This window comes from Rosa chinensis, chromosome 1, assembly GCF_002994745.2.
Source record: "Rosa chinensis cultivar Old Blush chromosome 1, RchiOBHm-V2, whole genome shotgun sequence".
NCBI classification, from domain to species: domain Eukaryota; kingdom Viridiplantae; phylum Streptophyta; class Magnoliopsida; order Rosales; family Rosaceae; genus Rosa; species Rosa chinensis.
In genome coordinates this window covers 55,363,329-55,382,860 of record NC_037088.1, presented here as the reverse complement: position 1 = coordinate 55,382,860, position 19,532 = coordinate 55,363,329, and the positions used below count along the sequence as shown (strand labels likewise).

At 39.1% G+C, this 19,532-nt stretch overlaps 7 protein-coding genes across 7 annotated transcripts; 4 read left to right on the top strand and 3 right to left on the bottom strand.

Annotated features, from left to right (window-relative positions):
* Positions 1-1,029: 1,029 nt before the first annotated feature.
* Positions 1,030-3,501, top strand: LOC112181430. The gene is made up of 9 exons (XM_040507588.1): positions 1,030-1,033; positions 1,149-1,283; positions 1,358-1,549; positions 1,641-1,877; positions 1,946-1,980; positions 2,063-2,149; positions 2,259-2,409; positions 2,501-3,021; positions 3,139-3,501. Exons 1-9 carry the CDS (start codon positions 1,030-1,032, stop codon positions 3,499-3,501), a joined length of 1,725 nt encoding a protein of 574 aa, XP_040363522.1.
* Positions 3,502-4,710: 1,209 nt separating this feature from the next.
* LOC112182336 (salt stress-induced hydrophobic peptide ESI3) lies at positions 4,711-5,336 on the bottom strand. Its single transcript, XM_024320814.2, has 2 exons — positions 5,180-5,336; positions 4,711-5,085 (listed from the first exon to the last, which is right to left on the bottom strand). Exons 1-2 carry the CDS (start codon positions 5,258-5,260, stop codon positions 5,002-5,004), a joined length of 165 nt encoding a protein of 54 aa, XP_024176582.1. The 5' UTR covers positions 5,261-5,336; the 3' UTR covers positions 4,711-5,001.
* Positions 5,337-5,821: 485 nt separating this feature from the next.
* On the top strand, positions 5,822-7,122 carry LOC112182328. Its single transcript, XM_024320804.2, has one exon. It carries the CDS (start codon positions 5,956-5,958, stop codon positions 7,120-7,122), a length of 1,167 nt encoding a protein of 388 aa, XP_024176572.1. The 5' UTR covers positions 5,822-5,955.
* Positions 7,123-7,670: 548 nt separating this feature from the next.
* On the bottom strand, positions 7,671-9,465 carry LOC112182478. The gene is made up of 3 exons (XM_024320968.2): positions 9,309-9,465; positions 8,483-8,747; positions 7,671-8,024 (listed from the first exon to the last, which is right to left on the bottom strand). The coding sequence occupies exons 2-3, from the start codon at positions 8,699-8,701 to the stop codon at positions 7,911-7,913; spliced, it is 333 nt and encodes a 110-aa protein (XP_024176736.1). The 5' UTR covers positions 8,702-8,747; positions 9,309-9,465; the 3' UTR covers positions 7,671-7,910.
* Positions 9,466-9,468: 3 nt separating this feature from the next.
* Positions 9,469-14,063, top strand: LOC112182475 (protein GET4). The gene is made up of 12 exons (XM_024320966.2): positions 9,469-9,608; positions 9,923-10,002; positions 10,131-10,209; positions 10,457-10,538; positions 10,755-10,905; positions 11,006-11,096; positions 11,454-11,537; positions 12,004-12,050; positions 12,858-12,986; positions 13,201-13,285; positions 13,486-13,572; positions 13,793-14,063. The coding sequence occupies exons 1-12, from the start codon at positions 9,561-9,563 to the stop codon at positions 13,808-13,810; spliced, it is 981 nt and encodes a 326-aa protein (XP_024176734.1). The 5' UTR covers positions 9,469-9,560; the 3' UTR covers positions 13,811-14,063.
* Positions 14,064-14,200: 137 nt separating this feature from the next.
* LOC112182477 lies at positions 14,201-15,225 on the bottom strand. Its single transcript, XM_024320967.2, has 3 exons — positions 15,034-15,225; positions 14,509-14,839; positions 14,201-14,427 (listed from the first exon to the last, which is right to left on the bottom strand). Exons 1-3 carry the CDS (start codon positions 15,207-15,209, stop codon positions 14,362-14,364), a joined length of 573 nt encoding a protein of 190 aa, XP_024176735.1. The 5' UTR covers positions 15,210-15,225; the 3' UTR covers positions 14,201-14,361.
* A 28-nt stretch (positions 15,226-15,253) lies between these two features.
* LOC112182474 (pentatricopeptide repeat-containing protein At2g16880) lies at positions 15,254-18,514 on the top strand. The gene has a single exon (XM_024320965.2). It carries the CDS (start codon positions 15,392-15,394, stop codon positions 17,711-17,713), a length of 2,322 nt encoding a protein of 773 aa, XP_024176733.1. The 5' UTR covers positions 15,254-15,391; the 3' UTR covers positions 17,714-18,514.
* The last annotated feature ends 1,018 nt before the right edge of the window (positions 18,515-19,532 follow it).

Below are 19,532 nucleotides of genomic sequence, written 5' to 3'. Positions count from 1 at the left end.
ATATCTCACATTGGAAAAGTAACAAATAAAATATAACTTATAAGTAGGTGGATCTCACCCAATTGTACCGAGACCTTTTGTGATTAAAACCCAACACCTAACAGGTGGTTAAGTTGGGACAGTATCGGTACAATGGTGAGCCACGGGCCACGCTTGTCGCTGTTTAACAATATGGAGACTGGCATTGTCGCTGTTTAACAATATGGAGACTGGCACTCAAATGCTGAAGTGGTTAACGTACACTCCCCTTCATCTCAGCAGAAGCTGAGACAGAAATAATGTTTGCATGTCCTTTAGCAACCAATTGTTCACGGTACTTTTTATTTGGGTGATAAATTGTTCACGGTTCTTTGACCCATACACGTTGGGATAAAATGACGTCCATGAGAGAAATATCATTAAATTGAAACTTTTTTATTAAGACAAAATTAAATCATTTCTCTCATAGCTGCATAGGATATGGATGGTTCATGGTTTTTTTTTTTTTTTTTTTTTGAAAAGGGATGGTTCATGGTTATATACGTTGAAAGTTTACAATTGGTGTAGTAGTTGATGTTTGACTTAAATTTTACCAAAAATTTAAAAAATCAAAAATCATCATTAAAGGCAATCAATAGAGAACAAAGGAACAAAATTAGCGTCTCCATTTTCAAATAAATATTAAATCAGACGTTTCATTTTCGGAATAATCACTCTTTGATTGTTCTTTCAAAACCACAACTTTGTCTTCTTATTTTAAGTTTTCCCTCTGCAACTCACTCTGTCTCACTCTCTTTCAAGAAAACAAGAACCCAGTAATCTGGATTTGAAGAAGCTGAAGCTCCAAACACCATTGGCTATGTCCTCCACTAATCAGTTTCAAGAACGTGGCTTTCCAGGTCCTCCCTTCCTCTCTCTCTCACACATTTCTTAGTAGAAAGTCCTAAACTTCTTCTTGTTATATCATTAAGTATGATGATCTTGCTTCAATTTAGTGTACAAAAACCTGCTTACAAGAGTATGAGCATGAATTCAGTAAAAGATGTCAAAATGGGTTTGTTCCGAGAGGCACTCGAGCCAATGTGCCTACAATTAGTGTTTTCCTTGATATGTTTTCTTCAAGAATTTTAATATTGCTTAAACAAAATTCTGCTTCAAACCCCGTTCAGATGACAGAAAGAAGCTTGATGGGTTTAGACTATTCAACACTGTGAGTCCACAAGACAGCCAAGACTTAGAAACCAATTCCCCATTTAATATCCGAAAGAGTTTGGCTTGGGACAGTGCCTTCTTCACAAATCCAGGTACCTTTCATGAGATTTAACAAACATAAGGTGTCTCTCTTCCTTTTGTTCACTGCCTAAATCCACATTTTCAGGAGTGTTGGAACCTGAAGAGCTGCTTCAGACTACGAGTTCTGGAGCTACAGGCAATGCAGTTAACCTACTTGGAAATGAGGAAGAAATACTATTGCCTTCGGAGTCTTTGGAGCCTGAAAGAACCAGAAAATTTGAGAGCTGTAGTTATCGAAAGAGCTTAGCTTGGGATAATGCCTTTTACACTTGTCCAGGTATGAGTTAAATGATACGTAATCGTTATACTTTGGCCTGTTATCAACAGTTTGGAACTGTATAGATTTCTGGTTTGGTACTTGTACTCAGGGGTTTTGGATCCTGAGGAATTGTCTATAGTAAACAAAGGATTCAAGAAATCTGAGTCGCAGCAACTTCCTGCCATTCGAGAAGTTTGGCGGTCCACGGAGTCAAAGTCTACAACAGATGGCGGCAGTTCTGCTTTGGCAAGCCTAGAGTTTGAACTTTTTGGGGACAAAATGTTATCTATGCAGAAGCCAGCTAGTCTGAAACTGAAAAGAGGAAGGGGATTGCAAAATGTCCACTGTAAGTATACTGTCTTTCTTGTAAACCCGTCACTGTTCCATATGACATTCTTTTCTTATACTTTTCAGCCACGAAGAAAACTGATGCTTCGTCTCGGGTGAAGGTAAGTTCTTGAGATTGTACTGTCATTATCCATTATTTTTCTGGTGGCTTTCAAGAGTGAATATGTATATTTTGGAATTCAGATGAAAGCCTCAGCATCCCAAAGGCAAAATCTTAATAATCAGCCAGAAAGGATTTTAAAGGAGGTTTTTGTTTCCTCACAAAGACAGGTACCTAAAATAAAGAGGAATAAACTAATACTTTACTAATAGTTGTGCATGCATTATTTAGAGGAACATTCAAAAATGAGTTGACTGACCAAGTGCTGATAAATTGAAGCTTGCTGCTGGAAGTGGGAAATTCATCCCAACAGCATCTCTTAAACAACCAAAGTTATTTAGTGGCGTTAGTCACTCTTCAACAGCTGCTACCAAAAGGTACTCTTTGGGTGGAAACTATGTCAAGATGGGAACTGCAAAGGCTGCACGTGGTACTAAAGTCATATGCTGATTATATGCAATAGTATGCTGTTTCATTTGTTGATTATAATGTGCACCTGAAACTAAAGTCATATGCTCTAGTTGCAGGACAATGTTCGACTCTTTCAAAGAAACCTTGCTTGAGAGCTTCATCCAGTATCGTCACTCATAGTCCTACACCATCCCCAAAATCGCCTTCATCAAGTTCTCCAGCTGCCAAAGACACTAGTGAATCTCCAATGAACTCAAGACGAAAATTTAATTATTCACTTGACGATTTTGCTGCCAATGGCATAACCATGAGCAGTCCTTTAAGATCCACAAAGAACAACAAAGATGAACTCGAAAGTTCTTGTCAGGATTCTTGTAAATTGTTCACACTAAAGTCTACCATTTACGCCTCCTCTGCTGCTTCTCTTGATGGCTGGTCCTCAGAATCATCATCGTCATCCATGAGTCAAAGATCTATCAGCAGTCAGATTTCTTTTGGGAGCGATGCCTCTCAGGCATCAGATACTGTGCATTGTGGTGGACAGGAAAATCAGGAAACAAGTCTCCCAAATCAGAATATGAAGCCCTCAGGTCTCCGAGTGCCATCACCGAAGATTGGCTTTTTTGACGAGGTGAGTTCATAACTTCATATATACGATTTGTTTGCCGGTGCCGAATGAACACTGTCATTAGTCAGTTTTGGAATATGGTGTGGGCAAGTACTTAATGTACATTCCTTTGATTGACAGGAGATTACTTTGGTGCAAGCAAGGGGTAGCATGCATTTTCATTCTCTTGTGCCAAGCCGAGTGTCTCAAAATGGAGGTGCAAAGCTATATGGGAAGCTTAAACCTCCAAGAAACTTTGATGGGAAGAATAATGTGCAGAAGGTGCTCAATAGAGTGAACAAGGAATGCACCAAAGAGAATGAAGAGCCCAATATACATTGTCCTGGAGAAAACATGTGCAGCGGTCAAGATAATAGTGACGGATATAATACATACTACTTCAAAAACCAAATTGAAGGTTTAACTGAACAAGTTGGTATCATTGATCTTGGTTGTGATGTTGTGATGGAGCTCAGACCAGACAAGAATACTTTCCATGCTTAATTTGCAAGAAAAAATGCCAGCTTTCCTTTGGCCTGAAACCTTTCTGCGAACAAATTGTCAAATTTCAGCTGCATTCAGTTTCCAAAATTTGGTCTTCCTTGAATAGGCCAAGAGATATTAAGTACAGACTGTTTCATCACCAAATCTCTCACTAATAAGCTCAAACAACTTTGATATAAAAGAATAAGAAAGCTAGTTCTAGCATTTAGGGGCGATGAACTCCCTCGATAAGCCTAAGAACTTCACAAGATTATGTCTCAGTTGACTCCAGGATTGGTAACATCAGGCAGTAAGTGTTGTCTTTTTATTTCGCCACTAGAACCAGGAAACCTCAATGTAGTTTAAGCAACCATAAAAAAATTCAGCAATCTTCTTTTCATTTTTCATCAGCTGAATGATTGCATATTTTCTGATAACAGAGTTACGCTGCTCATCAATTCCACTGCATCGAAGTTTTAAACCTAAAACTACATTTATTTGGCTTATTACTGTTAAGGTCTAGAATCTCATTTCTACGTTTTGGGGACTTATGAATCAGCAAACAACCAAATTCTGGCAATGGAAAGGTTATGTTTTGGCTAGTAGAAAAATTGGAACAAAACAAATGTGAGTGCTAACAGAGGCATAATTTACTGGCTCATTGGTAAAGCCACAACGCCAAAGGAAATGCAGGGTCACATGACATAGCAACTCAAAATGTATGAAGTTCTCTTATAAACCTCTGGGAGTTTTGAGACTATGACAGGTTGAGATAAAGAGCCCTTCTTTTATGACTGTAGATGGAATAGCGGGAGGTCAATATATTGAGATGAGAGGAGTTAGAATGTACATTGCAGCATAGTGTCTGGCCACTTTGACAGCTTCGAAGTTCGAACCTAAGTTGAGGAACACACCCAACTAGGCAAGAACCACTAGGCCACTTTGACAGCTTCGAAGTTCGAACCTAAGTTGAGGAACACACCCAACTAGGCAAGAACCACTAGACCAGTTGCAGTGGTTACCCATAATCTTTGTTAAACTCTTTATTGAGTCTAGGTGACTTAATAACTTGTTGAATATAATGGTAAAATATATGAATGAGGTTTCATTTTATTTAAGGCTTTGAAACATCTGATAATGGTATTGATGCAAACCACCATCTCAACTATCCAGCTTATAATCGGTCACAGCATAATTCCTCTATCAATATGAGGAATCGCACCAAATCCAACAAGTTAAAGCAATCAATTAAGTAGGACTACACAATTTTAGTCTCTCCTGATGCCAATCCAAACAAGCAGCTCACATATTATACCATATTTCCAAACAAACCTTAACACACATTCAATCAGTTTCTGTACGCCACAACAATTCTGATAGAAAACATAACAAAACACGACCCTTTACAAGGAAAACGAGCTAAGATCCCAGATTACAAACCACAATAATGAGAATCACCAACTGGACAAACCCACAATGTTGTTGCCATTATTCTTTCAAAACTCAAAACCTTGTCACAAACTATCCCACTAGTACATATATTGCATATATAATCCCTGGTATATATCCCAATACAGTCAGCAACAAACATATCAAGAACTCTACCTGCATTTTTCCACAATCCAATAACCGGTCAATTAAATTTTCAAACCAAAATAATCAAATGGGATTTGGGTATAGAGGGGAAAAGAATACTTACTCCACAGCCATAACGAAGGAAGACCCCAACAGGTGGAAGAAGTATGGCCAAGATCACTTCTAGGAAAGTTTCTGAACCCATGATGATAGCTTCTGAATTTGGGGGAGGACTTTATGCTGGAAGAATTGGATAGTGGGACTGAGTTAGATTAGTTCAGTGGTTATTATATAAGTGAAAATCGAATATCAGTTGGGCATAGGTGGTAGTAATCTTGGGTGCCACGTGGGGTGAGAGATTGACACGTGTGAGATTGAGGCCATGCAATTGGGGTTTCATTTGTACACAATTTGATCCAAGACCGAAACAGATATATTGGATATTTATTTGGATACAATTTGATCCAAGACCAAAATAGAATGGGGAATTTCTCACACCATGACAAAAGTTTATTATAATTTACAGTCTACAGATGCTGTAATATCAGCTTACAGAGGAACGAGTTTGCTTTTCATCTTTTTTATATATCGCAAGTTTTAAGAGTCTAACTTCTTATCTCAAAGATTGGTATTTCGTTGCTCTGAGAATGGTTAAGTATGTTGTCTTTGATCACAGAGCTTCTGCCTCTTTTCCTTAACTCTCCTTATCTTATTCTCTTCCGGATTAATTTATTTTTGGGTTCGGGAAACCCAAACCCAAAAGGTTTCGAACTTGTCTCTGATGTCTATCCATTCCACAGAGGGAAAAGGATTCAGCTTTAGGCGCTTACTAAAGGGGGGCCTCAGAGCTGAATTTGCTGCGTGCCGGAATCTGGTTTGGGACGTTGAGCATTTTGGTGGATGATGGGCGAAAGAGGAGGTCCTTACTGCTCTAAGAATTCTAAGAAGACTGACGATTACTGCGCTGATGAATCAGGTAGACTATTAAGCACGTCAAGAGCTGGCTGCATTCTCGGTGGCTTTGATATAAGAGCTCTCATAATTCTCATTATCCTCATTCCAACCTGCATTTTTGGCATATATGCGCATGGACAGAAGGTTTCATACTTGTTGCGACCATTATGGGAATCAGCACCCAAACCTTTCCATGATATCCCACACTATTATCACGAGAATGCGTCCATGTCTCACCTCTGCAGACTTCACTGTTGGGGCATCCGCGAGTACCCTAGGCGTGTATATGATGCTGTGTTGTTCAATAATGAGATAGACATCCTTACAATGCGATGGAAAGAACTGTATCCTTACGTAACTAAATTTGTTCTCCTAGAGTCAAATTCAACGTTTTCTGGAATTATCAAGCCTTTGTATTTTGCAAGAAATCTGGATCAGTTCGACTTTGTTGAACCCCGGTTGGTTTATGGGAGGGTTGGAAGAACATCCAAGAAAGGAGAAAACCCATTTGTGGAAGAGGCATATCAGCGAAGAGTATTGGACTTTCTCCTCCAAGAAAAAGCTGGTATTACCGACGATGACTTGTTGATAATGTCTGATGTTGATGAGATTCCAAGCAGACACACTATCAATCTCCTGAGGTGGTGTGATGATATTCCTCAAGTTCTTCATCTTCGGCTGAAGAACTATCTTTATTCCTTCGAGTTTCTTGTGGACAACAACAGTTGGAGGGCCTCAGTACACAGGTATCAAGAGAATGTGACCAAATATGCTCACTTTCGCCAGACAGATGATATCCTGGCAGATGCAGGGTGGCATTGCAGCTTTTGTTTTCGCAGAATCAGTGAGTTCATATTTAAGATGAAGGCATACAGTCACAATGATCGTATCAGATTTAACAAGTATCTAAACCCTAAAAGAGTTCAGGATGTAATCTGCAAGGGAGCCGATTTGTTTGACATGCTTCCAGAAGAGTACACATTCAAGGAAATCATTGGCAAAATGGGCCCTATTCCTCATTCCTACTCAGCTGTTCATCTCCCAGCATATCTATTGGAGAATGCAGACAAGCATAAATTCCTGTTGCCTGGGAATTGCGAAAGGCAAAGCTAGTGAGCTTCTCTTTTCAGTAACTTTTTGATGTCTGCTGTAAACATAGTTGGTCATGCAGCTTGAGGAGTCAGATGATGTGTTCAACCATACATCGATGAACTGTGGTGTATCGCTGACCTAGCTGTCCTCAATCTCAGCTACATTATATCTGATTCTTTTGAAATGTCTCGGGGCTGGACTAGAGGCTTCTGGGCATTCAGGGTAATGTTGTGTACATAACTTTTACTGGAGTTTGGTATTGTATAATATGGAGCATGCCTATCTACTGAAAGGGAAGAGCTTCTGCTGTGCTGGGATTGGTCGTGGTTATGTTTTCTTAGCTTTACTTTTCATTTTTCGGTAAAATGTTTTCACAGCTTTGAGATTGCATAATTCCTGGACATGCCAAAATTACAAGTACAAGGGTGCCTCCCTATTTGCTTGTTTATGCGGTGAAGCTGACTTTGTTTATAACATCTGAATTGCTTTAAATTTTTATTTTTTATTTTATTTTATTTTATTTTATCAAATTTCATAATCTATAGTGCAGTCGAAAAAAAACACACAGAGATTTTAAATTGAAGGACCTTTATCATTTTTTAGAAAAGCAGTACAGACTATCAATTCAATTGCTGAGAAAGAGCTTATTTTTATCAGAATAGATAAGCACTCAAAAAGATTGTTCCTTGCAGTTGTTGGCAGCAAACAACACTTGTTCATGAATAGAACTTCGTTCCCCAGCGTACATAGTTGGGTGGAGGCATATTTTTCTGCCAAAATAGAATGGACAGAGCATACCTAGCCAAATATCAAGGCTGGTAAACCTCTGGAAGTTGAAGACCAACACTTGCAGCCGACTTTCCAAGTACTCTTTTCATTTCAGCTGATCGGTCTATGGCTATGTTGTAAGAGAACAATAGGTCCTGCACCCATTTGCAGAATTAGAGGCTTGATGAAGATAAAGAGAACATTCTGATGTAGATGTATAATCTCTTAGATAGAAAAAGTTAATGGAAAAGAAACTACTCGATGCTAGTAAGTAGTCACACAGTTGACAAACGCTGGCACACTATTACTCAGCATAGATAAGATTCCCGAGAAAACTAATTTGTACCATCACAAATGTAGCCAACCGTTTTCATTAGATTTACCATTGTTTTATGTAAATAGAGGATTTAAATTCTCCATGCCTCTAACTGAAAACCCAGATCATATTCCTGTAATTTGAGTGAATAGAATACTGGTAATGAAAAGATCAAAATCTGATTTATTGAAAAGAAAACACCTCAGTATCTGTTACACTACATGGGAGCAAGCAAGCAACCAAACTAATATAAAGAAACATCACAGTTTACTCTATCGCAATGAATAAAAGCAATACCTTCTGATGGTGCACACTGTTGAGAAGATAAGTGTAATCACGGGCGAGCTTAATCTTCTGCTGGATGGAAGATAGATCCGACAGTTTGCCGTTGTTCCTAAATTCTTCAGTTACATAATCTCTGAAATGCCGCTTAGTGTCTTCTTTGGCAACGTGGTTCTTGACAGCTTTGAGAAGGTGGCGGTATACCTTAGCAACTTGCAAAGCTTCAGCACTCATTTCCAGCCAACTCTCCAGCTTATATAACCTTTTCTATTTCTCCACCCTGCATCAATCAATTGAGGGGTTTCTCATCATGAATCGGCATACTCATAAGTCAATTTTGAAAACTCCACGGTAACAACAGATAAACGAAAACCAATTCATAAAACACAGACTCTAATTTTGAGAAAGGCCAATACGAAAAGTTAAAAATCAACAAAAACATTACTCAAATCTACATAAGGAGAAAAAACAACAGGAAGAAGCAGAACCATTAGCAAAATTACACAACCAACAGATGCATACAGCTACTATAAGACATTAAGTGCTTAATTCGAAAACAAGGGTTCTGGGTGCCAATGAAACAAGATTGAAACTTGACTAGAGTCTAGAATCCAACAGTTCAACGAATCATGAACTAAGCTTCATCACCTAAACTGAACCCAACAAACAACACCCAAGTTTCCACCATTAATGAAAACAACTACCAACTACCATTTCAAGCTCATCTTTTTCACTCAGGAATTTTCACAAACACCTGGCGTATGCAACACCAAAACCACACTCAAACAGTAAACCCCTCCAAAACGGAAGCTCAATAACGAAAACCCAGAAACCAATTTACCCGTAGAAGCAGCCGGCGACGATTTGAAGATCGGAGACTACTCCGGTTGCGGCAATTTGACCCTCCTGGGCGTGCTTCGCTATTTCTGGGCCTCTGATAACAGGGTCACAGCTTCCTTAAAACACAGTTAAATACCCGTTTTAAATACCCGACCCGCCCCAATATGGCGGCTAAACGGGTATGGGCCACTAAAATTCGTTATACAAGTTTAACTATTCTAATCTCTCTGTGAATCCCAGAAAAAACGAGAGCATGTCGAAGGAGAGAGCCAAAAGAGGCACACTGCCTCCAGCCCAAGAGGTAAATCAAACCTGAGTTCGAATTTTCACTACTCGATTCCACAATTTCATGAAAAAGATCGAATCTTTGATTCTCCCCTAATTTCCAAAAACGTATTGATTTGGCGATGGATATTTTGATCAGGATTAGTGTTTTGGTTTCTGAATTAGAGGAATTTCGTGCTGTTTAGTTGTTTTTTTGTTCCACGAACTGTAAAGAAAAGAATTTTGATTCCTGAGATTTCCTGTGCTTTGATGTAACGAATCAAAAATGCAGCCTGGCTTTGATCATTGAGATTCAATTGAGAAAAGATTTAATTGAGATTTATTGTGCAGCAAATTGAGAAATTTGAGAAAGTTGTAGAGGAAGGTAACTACTATGGAGCTCAGCAGCTGTACAAATCTATTAGTGCGAGGTAACTACTATGCGTATTGGACTGAACTCTCAGCATGGCTGTTGAGAAGTCCATTTATTGTTCTTTTGCTTTTTGGAGGTCATTGTGATAGGCATTCGCGTTGATAGTGTATGCTTGTTTTGTCGCAGATATGTAGCTGCTCAGAGGTATACTGAAGCTTTAGATATTCTTCAGTCGGGTGCATGCATCCAGTTGAAACATGGGCAGGTTATGCTCTTGTAGTTCTTCTGATAGGACCAGTTACTCTAGCAGTGATAAAATTTGAACTTCAATGTTCTTTTAATTGAATTTTTAGTAAAGAATAAATCAATCTTCTAGAATTCAAATTAGGCTTGTCTGCATACTGATTAAGTTTTACGCCTGTGTTGGAAGTGTCACAGATCTTATATGAATTATGCACAGAAAGAAAAGAAATCCCAGGTACTGATGCTGTATGTGTGAAAACCAATTTCAGGTTACGTGTGGGGCAGAGTTAGCCGCTTTGTTTGTGGATACACTTGTCAAAGCGAGATGCCCTTATGACGATGCAACCCTCGGTCAGTTGTTACCTTATGATGTTAATTGAATGCTTGATCGATGCTCTATTGGCTATTTCTAACCTTTTGTCGTGATAGCAAATGCTTTTAACTTTCTCTTGGCTGGTCACTTGTTTCTTCTATTAGTCACTATTTGTATTGATATTCTAATCTGATAAATTGAAATTCTAGTTGATTCAAATGTTTCACCGGATTATGACAAACTTATTTTGTTAGTTCGTGTCAGGACAATTTATAAACAGTTTCCTAAGATACCTGTGCCACAACAGTTGGGGGATGATGATGACGTGCAACGACTTTCTGAAACACTTGGGACAGCAAAAACATGTGTTGAAGGGTGCTCATCATTCCTAAAAGCTGCTATCAAGTGAGGCATTGGTCCCTTTTTTCCTGTTCCTGATTTGAGTAAAGGTTAAAATCAATTTGTTCTGTTTATGTGGAGTTAAGATGTTCTTCTCTCGTGTCAGGTGGTCTGCAGAGTTTGGTGCACCTAGGGGTGGGGCTCCAGAAATACATGTTATGCTAGCTAACTATATGTACTTTGAATCTCCTGAGGTGGTAGGTAGCAGCTGAGTACATTAATAGAAGTTATATTTATGTATATACATAGGAATTCTTTTTCTTTCGTGTGTGTATGTGTGTTCTTCTTTTGTATCTCAATTTTGTCAGTGCATACATTTTAAGTATTGTCTTCATGCCTAGATTTTGGAGTAGTTTTTGGACTTCGAAAGATATGTTGGTTTTATTTCTTTATTATAGGTTTTTCATGCTGTATAAACTATTCTTCTATTCCTGTGTATTAATACTTTAAACAAGGAAGATGGAAAAAAAGATCCCATTTTAATGCCTTGAGTACTCTTGGCTCCTTTTATGATTGCACAGTGAACACCAATATTCTGTTCAACTGCTTTGCAGGACATGGTTAGAGTTGCACAACATTTTGTCAGAGGAAACAACCCAAAAGAATTTGCTTCTACTTTAGTACATTTCATGGGCAAGGTTAGTCTTTCTTCCCTATTAACTTTATATATCGAATTCTTAGAAAAGAGATATGCTATAAGGTGAACAAACCATAGTTAGCATCGTGCGATGTAGTCTTCGAGATATAAAGTTACAATCTTTTCTCTCATTGTCATAAGTTCTCTGTTCTAAAGATTACTAAAATTAAGATTTAAAAATGGAATGCTTTTGCTGTTATTCTGTTACAGAAATGAATATTATATTTTTAAGTTTTTATTGTATTCTGTAATGTGAATTTACTTGTGGGAATGTCTTCTGATACAAATATGGGATTTCTTAAAACTTCATTAATTGTAATCATAGTCAAACACTCAACCTAAGATACGTCTTTACTATAGCAAGACTTAGTTATTGGTTTGTTGAACTTAATCCTGTCTGGTGCAGTCTTTTTGTTTGGTAATCTTCTTTTATGGATTATAAGGTGTTCATACCTTTTGCCATGCAGTGCTATCCAGGGGAAGATGATGTGGCAATTGCAAGGGCAATTTTAATGTAAGATGTGTATAATTTACGTGGTGTATGATGTATTTACTGTTCCCATTAATATTATTGTGGATCATTGAACACCTATTTGAATCACATGAGCCCTGAAATCTTTGACTTGAGTAAAATATTTAATGTAGCTTCAATTCTGAACTCCATGGTTAGGGCACTGACTTCATATTATGGATTCCCATAACTTGCAAGTGTACCGTGTACCTATATGCTATATGGTTCTGAAAGTGTCAACTTTTTTTAGCCTCAAACTTAGGCTTAAGAAAAGGAGGGAGATGCCCTTCTTCACAAATCTAAGTCAGTGAAAAGTTAGACGCTGTTTTGGGATTTAAATCTTTTAATTACTCCTTGATCCAATTGACTTTTAGTTAATAATTGATTCGAGTGAAAAATGTAAAGTTCCTCTCTAGAATTTTGATGGTAGTTTTGTGAACTTACTTAACCGACAACACAAAAGGGAGAAAAACATACTTTAGTTGGAATGGTCCTGCTTGCACTGGCTTGATAACTTCACGATGCTAGTATTCATGTGGAAACTAAAGCAGGTATCCAGTGTATGTAAAATATGAATAAGATTATCTTGATTATTCTCATTTTGTTTTCTCAAACAGATACCACTCAATCCCCATTGGAGAAAGAAATTTTTTTGTAAAATCAAATTTGAGGGAGATCGTTGATGAATATATGCATTTACCTACTATATTCTTATGTTCATATAGCTTTGTTTTGTTTTAATATTGAACAGATATATTACTTTTCCAGCTAATCCACTGTAATGCTAATATTCGTGTCTTGTCCTTATAGGTATTTGGCTTTAGGTAACCTGAGAGATGCCAATGCTCTCATGGATGAGATAAAAAAGCAAGTAGAAGCTAAGCAGCTTGAATTTCCTAAATCCGATTTGATGCAGTTCATTAATTTTCTTTTGGAAACGTACGTTCACTTTTTCCTTTTTCCTTTTCCCTTTTCTCTTTTTCCTTTTGGTCAGTTAGACAAACTTTTTCCCCTCTTTATAGAATGATTTCTATTCCTAAGTTCCTAGAATAAGTTACTACGAGTTAATGAGATTATAACAAGGAACATGTATTTTTTGCTTTTTATGGCATGAGGATGGTAAATCTTGCTGTGGATATTGTTCTGAATGCAGGATGCTGAGAGATGCTTTTCCTCTTTTTAATATGTTGAGATCGAATTTCAAATCAACCTTAGACAGAGAGCCTAGTTTTCACGAGGTATGTAATTCTGCTGCGTGTTAGAACATTTGGCATCTTCTTCACTTTTGATATGAATTGTCTCACTCACTGGGTCATGTTTTCTCCTGTATTCTTGGATAAAACCAAAAGTTGTTGCTTGTGATATATGGCCTAATGGCCTTTAACCCATTTGGCCTGTTCAAGTAGGAGGGTATTCTAACAAAAAAGTTATGGTTCAGTTGCTAGATGAAATTGCAGAGAAGTTTTATGGAGTAAGGTGCAGAAATCCTCTACAAGGGATGGGAATGTTTGGGGAGATCTTCAAGGTGCTTATGCTTTTCCTGCAGTCATTTTCCTTGTTAAGCTATACTTGAAATTGATTAACTCTAATTTGGTTTAACAGCTTAGAAATTTCTTAATGGTGAAGACAAAATATAGAATTACTCATCCAGAAGACTATATTCATGAAAGAAAATAAACGATTCCTGATATAATTAAGCAACATTCTCATTGGTTTGTGGATCTTATTACTTGATCACCTTGCAGATGATGGGAGGTGATTAGTTGCGTGACGGAAGTTCAAGCTCTTGCAACCTTAGCAGATCCACCAAGCTACTGTTATTATGTGTTGAAACAGAGTACTTATATGTACTTGACTCTGTAGAACCATTGTTTCATAGTGTTCATTATTATTTTTTCGGCTGAATTCCTGGTGTTTGTTGATGCTGTAACATTATTGTCTTCAACTAGGGGACAATTCTTTTTTGTATGTACCATTTCATAAGAATTTATATGAAGTAACTTCCAAACTGTATTATGTCTTCCATAGATGGTTATGAATTCCTAAAACTTATGCTAGGATAGACGATGAACTCATGAACTGGTTTTTGCACCGGTTTGAGTACCAGAACAGTCTACAAAGTCCCTGCTTTCCTCGACTTGGTAATTCAGACATCAATGAAAGTAACTACATGATATTATTATTGCAAGGAAGAAATTTCATTTTGAGCACGTTACATCTTCAGCAATTGCAGTCACTAGCAAGTATTTACTTTAAGATACAACACAGTATCGGAAACAAGTTCAGAAGTTGAACCAGAACCAGAAAGTTATAGCTACTCGTCTATTAGAAACTCAACTCCATTTTCCTTCACGAAGTCATGTAATGTGTGATCAACCACCTGCAATGAGAACTAGTCGTGTCAAAATGCATTCTAAATCCAGACTTGAGTTAAAGAAGTGAAGGATAGGCATAAGCTCACGTTGGTATTGCTGAGCTCCAAATTGTAGAAGTCCATGCTCTCTGCCCTGAACAAAGGCCCTGCATGCCATGTCCCCCGGTTAAGCTTGAGAAATTTGGGACCTGTAATCTTGAAAACACGAACATCCTCGACAGAAGGAGGCACATAGTAATGACCAGAAGCACAACGAGACTTCACCACATTGTTGCCCTTCTCTTCCACAATGGAAGGCTTAGCAACTCCGAGGTACCAAACATGGCCGCCAATGGCCCCAAGACACTGCGTGACGCTGGCGTGGTGAGTAATGTTGGTAAATTTCAGCGGTCGATCTTCAAGGTGCATAATGTAGAACCTGCACAACATGTAGTTTGTTCCGATAATCTAACATGTTATATCGTCAGACTGTGAAATACGTTACGACAACAGGGTACTTAAAATGAGCAAACTACATGGAATTTAATGTAGCATGCTATATTGCCCATACATCAACCAAAATCCAGGTACCCAATTTTACTCAATGTCTTTTTCTTTCTTTTATTTTGTTACCTGGGAACTCCACGGCTAAGGTCTAGCTGAGCATCACGAGGACCAAACTCGTCGCCGTCAGGCGAGGCCTCCACAACCTGACCGTACTCCCCAAACGTCTCCGGCGTCGCTTCAATCGGCTTCAGCTTCACAGTCCTCAACTCCTCGCCGGAAATTTCCATCTCTTCTTCTTTCATCCACAAACACAAGATGTCAAAATCTATTTATATAACCACCCGCCTATAACCGTTTTCCCAAAACGACGCCGTGTACCTCCAAACACACCAAAACGCAGCGTTTCACCCACCTCAGTAAAACCTAAACCCCCTTTCTTCTTCTTCAACCTCTGAAAGACTCTGCTCAGTCTCTCAGTTCTGCCATGACCAACCCAACACCTCGAGAGCAACCCCAAATCCTGGAAACCATCACAACCCTCTTAATCTCCACCAAAACCCCGCAACAGCTCCAATCCCTTAAACCCTACATTCCCCACCTAACGGAGCCCCTCCTCCTCTCTCTCCTCCGCTCCAGAACCCTAGCCTCCCACCCCTCCACTCTCCTCTCCTTCTTCCACTGGGCCCAGGCCCACATCCCCCTCCTCTCCCAAACCCCTCGCCCCCTCCTCACCCTCCTCCCCTCTCTCTTCTCCCACAACAAATTCGCCGACGCCAAAACCCTCCTCGTCCAATTCATCTCCTCCGATTCCCAAAACACCCTCCACCGCCTCATCCTCCACCCGGACGACGCCGTTCCGCGCCGCTGCAAGGCCCTCCTCGACACCTCCATCGGCGCCTATGTCCACGTCGGAAAGCCCCACCTCGCCGCCCAGCTCTTCTCCAAAATGAAGAAGCTCCGGTACCGGCCGAATCTCCTCACCTGCAACACTCTGCTCAATGCTCTGGTAAGGTGTGACTCGTCTCATTCCATTGCAATGTGTGTAGATATAGTTAGGGATGCCATTGGACTAGGGGTTACTGTTAATACCGGAACTTTTAACATTTTGATTTACGGGCATTGCTTGGAGAATAAGTTTAGGGATGCCGTCGATTTGTTGAGCAAGATGAATGAGTTTGGATGCCAACCTGATAATGTGAGCTATAATACGATTTTGGATTGGTTGTGTAAGAAGGGGAAGTTGAGTGAGGCGAGGGAGTTGTTGATGGACATGAAGTTACGAGGGGTGTTGCCGAATAGGAACACGTATAATATTTTGGTTTTCGGGTATTGTAAGCTGGGGTGGTTGAGGGAGGCGGTGCAGGTGGTGGAGTTGATGACACAGGGTAATTTGTTGCCGGATGTTTGGACGTATAATATGTTGATTAGTGGGTTGTGTGGAGCGGGCAGGATGGAGGAGGCGATAAGGCTGAGGGATGAGATGGAGAAGTTGAAGCTGGTGCCAGATGTTGTCACGTATAATACGTTGATTAACTGGTATTTTGAGGGGAACGATGATTCTAAGGCGTTGGAGTTGCTTGAGGAGATGCTTGAACGGGGAGTGAGAGCAAATGAAGTTACTCACAATATAATGGTGAAGTGGTATTGTAAGGAAGGGAAGATGGATGAAGCAAGAGATACTATTAGGAAGATGAAGGAAGAGGGGTTTGCTCCTTGTTCTGTCACTTACAATACTTTGATCAACGGATATTGCAAAGCAGGGAAAATGGAAGAAGCATATAGGGTGATGGATGAGATGTTTAGGAAAGGTTTGGATATGAACACTTTTACCCTCAATACTATTCTTCATGCATTTTGTAGTCAGAAGAAGCTAGACAAGGCATTTACATTGTTCCATACTTCCGTTGAGAGGGGTTATATACTTGATGAGGTGACCTATGGAACTCTGATCATGGGATGCTTTAAGAACGAAAATCCAGACAAGGCTTTGGAGCTTTGGGAAGAGATGAAGGAGAAACAGATCCTTCCTAGCATTGTCACCTACAACTCTATAATTGGAGGCCTATGCCAGTCTGGGAAAACCGATCAAGCACTTGATAAGTTGAATGAGCTTGTAACGACGGATCTAATCCCTGATGAAACTACATACAACACGATAATTCATGGCTATTGCCGTGAGGGTCTGGTTGAGAAAGCATTTCAGTTCCACAACAAAATGGTTGAGAAATCGTTGAAGCCGGATGTGTATACATGTAATATTCTTCTTTCTGGACTATGCAGTCAGGGTATGTTAGAAAAAGCTCGTAGGCTTTTTAACACCTGGATTTCTAAGGGAAAAGACATTGATGCAGTTACTTACAACATATTGATATCCGGCCTTTGCAAAGAACGGAGGTTTGGTGATGTTTTTGGTCTTTATGCTGACATGATAGAAAAGAAATTATCTCCGGACCGGTATACTTACAGTGCCATTCTCAATGCACTTACCGATACTGGTGAGATTAAGGAAGCAGAGGCGTTTATATTGAAAATGGGTGAAACGGGGAACTTACATGATTGGTCCTTGAAAATAGACAAGGGGCCAGATGGGGTGACCTGTGAATCTTCAGTAGAATCTGATTCAACCACACTAGCTTATTCGGATCAGATCAATCAGTTGTGTACGCAAGGTAAATACAAGGATGCAATCCACATTTTGCTAGAGTCGAAGCAGAAAGGTATCACTTTAAATAAAGATGTTTATATAAATTTGATGGAAGGGTTGATTAAAAGGCGAAAAGGCACATCAAAGGTTGTTAGCCTGTAGTGACAACTTGGGCTATCTTTCACAATGTCTTTGATAATGAGGGGCATAATGATATAGTCCTCGCCTCCTGGGGTTGAAGCATGATTCCAGTACCAGCATTGAAGAGTAATTCTCAACTGCCTGACTTCCAACTCCATTCCCCCTGGGGTAAATGGAGATATGCGACTGTTAATGAGGGCCAGAATGATATATAAACTTCATATATGTGTATCAGCCATTACATGCAGATTCTACTGGCTTTATTGATTCAAATGCATTGGGTTGCTGCTAAGCTCTGCGTTTTCAGCTTGGTGCTATTTGTCATAAAGGCGTTGATAGTGGAGATAGTTATAAGGTTGCTGGAACAAACGGGAAATTGTCCTGGCCTGCTGGGGTTAAAGCTTGCCATATATGTCAGACAGTAATTCTCAACTGTCAGACTCCCATCTCCATCCCCTTTGGATAAATCAGAAAAAAAAGTGACCGTCAACCCAGGCCTGAAAGACAACACTAAACTTCATATATGCATATCAGCAAAGCAATGCAGATTGTTCTGGATTTATTGGTTCAGATTCATTGTGTTGGCGGTTGGTTCTTCCAAAACAGCATCACCTCCTCATTTATTGAGAATCCCAGCAACATTTTTCTGCTGCGATTGTGCCTTTACTGTATAGTTGCTTGTAAAATATGAAGGAAAGAGTTTTAAGCAAGCAGAATGGATTGTATGGTATTACCATCTCATCATTCTCATGTCATTATAGTGAAATTGTCATTTGTCCTTTCTAGCAAGGAAGGAAATGGAATAATAATTGAAATCATCTTCATTTCTTGGAGTAATGTCTGGACCTTACTCAATTTTAATTTGTTTTCTCTCATCATGTTGATGCTCCAAATTGTAGAGAATTCCGATCACAGTAGTCAGAGCTGAAGGTCTTATGAGAAATAAACTATAAAGCTTCATGGTTCATACAAGAAATCGTTGCCCGCTACTTTATGACGAAAAAATTGTCATATAGTCATGGCTAATGGCCTAAACTGTATCCAGACTTTATCATGCAAATGCGAAGGGTGGTGCGCAAAGAGTGTCCTGTGGTAGATCAAAAACTTCTCACCCACTAAATGATATATCTGAAACAATTTGATCTATTAATGGAACAACTATTCACACAAGGTCTCTCAATTATCATAGCAGAAATGCAATTTTGGATCATCCATTAGGCATGCATGCATGATCACAAGGTTCATGGCTGCCGGCCGGTTGGTCTTTATAAATAGCCATAGAGAATAACTTTATTCGTGTAATCATTTTGGAATGGGAAGGCTAGGAAAAAGACCGCAGAGATATTGCATTAGCAATGGTATCCGGCTATAGTTTATTAACGTGCACTTTTCAGAATCACAACCTATAATGCGTAGAGAAATGTCTTATTATAAGATCAAATATTATAGGCATCAACTCAGTAGGTTTTTCACAAGGCCGGCCTTGAGGGCTACCGCCTGAGGCAGCCGTCTCAGGTGGTCTCCGGGGGCCTCTGAAGTTTAACTCTGTTTATACATTTTGCATATATATTTTGCTTGTTCTGCTCCAATAAGCAGAGAAAATAGTTTCGCACCAGCTGTAGCTTTGTTACTTTGTTACTATTACTACTTCACCACCTGGGTTCGACCCTTGGCTCTGACATTTCACTTTTTTTTCCCCTTTCAATAAATTAAGTCAATAACTTTCTCCTTTTTCTTTTCTTCTAACACACCCAGCTTTCCTAATCCTTTTTCATATAAATAATTTTTGTATTTCAAAAATTTATGTATGAATACAAATTAAATATTTTTGTTTAATTTA

What these genes read in the sequence shown, in the direction of transcription:
- LOC112181430 (XM_040507588.1), top strand. An exon ending in GGGATTGCAAAATGTCCACT is followed by an intron (nt 1,878 to 1,945) that starts GTAAGTATACTG and finishes TATACTTTTCAG; the next exon opens with CCACGAAGAAAACTGATGCT. An exon ending in ATGCTTCGTCTCGGGTGAAG is followed by an intron (nt 1,981 to 2,062) that starts GTAAGTTCTTGA and finishes TTTGGAATTCAG; the next exon opens with ATGAAAGCCTCAGCATCCCA.
- LOC112182336 (XM_024320814.2), bottom strand. Translation starts at nt 5,260, where the DNA reads ATGGGTTCAGAAACTTTCCTAGAAGTGATCTTGGCCATACTTCTTCCA. An exon ending in TCCTTCGTTATGGCTGTGGA is followed by an intron (nt 5,086 to 5,179) that starts GTAAGTATTCTT and finishes GGAAAAATGCAG; the next exon opens with GTAGAGTTCTTGATATGTTT.
- LOC112182328 (XM_024320804.2), top strand. Translation starts at nt 5,956, where the DNA reads ATGATGGGCGAAAGAGGAGGTCCTTACTGCTCTAAGAATTCTAAGAAG.
- LOC112182478 (XM_024320968.2), bottom strand. Translation starts at nt 8,701, where the DNA reads ATGAGTGCTGAAGCTTTGCAAGTTGCTAAGGTATACCGCCACCTTCTC. An exon ending in ACAGTGTGCACCATCAGAAG is followed by an intron (nt 8,025 to 8,482) that starts GTATTGCTTTTA and finishes AAATGGGTGCAG; the next exon opens with GACCTATTGTTCTCTTACAA.
- LOC112182475 (XM_024320966.2), top strand. Translation starts at nt 9,561, where the DNA reads ATGTCGAAGGAGAGAGCCAAAAGAGGCACACTGCCTCCAGCCCAAGAG. An exon ending in TCCAGTTGAAACATGGGCAG is followed by an intron (nt 10,210 to 10,456) that starts GTTATGCTCTTG and finishes AACCAATTTCAG; the next exon opens with GTTACGTGTGGGGCAGAGTT. An exon ending in ACTTTGAATCTCCTGAGGTG is followed by an intron (nt 11,097 to 11,453) that starts GTAGGTAGCAGC and finishes ACTGCTTTGCAG; the next exon opens with GACATGGTTAGAGTTGCACA.
- LOC112182477 (XM_024320967.2), bottom strand. Translation starts at nt 15,209, where the DNA reads ATGAAAGAAGAAGAGATGGAAATTTCCGGCGAGGAGTTGAGGACTGTG. An exon ending in CTTAGCCGTGGAGTTCCCAG is followed by an intron (nt 14,840 to 15,033) that starts GTAACAAAATAA and finishes CATGTTGTGCAG; the next exon opens with GTTCTACATTATGCACCTTG. An exon ending in TGGAGCTCAGCAATACCAAC is followed by an intron (nt 14,428 to 14,508) that starts GTGAGCTTATGC and finishes TTCTCATTGCAG; the next exon opens with GTGGTTGATCACACATTACA.
- LOC112182474 (XM_024320965.2), top strand. Translation starts at nt 15,392, where the DNA reads ATGACCAACCCAACACCTCGAGAGCAACCCCAAATCCTGGAAACCATC.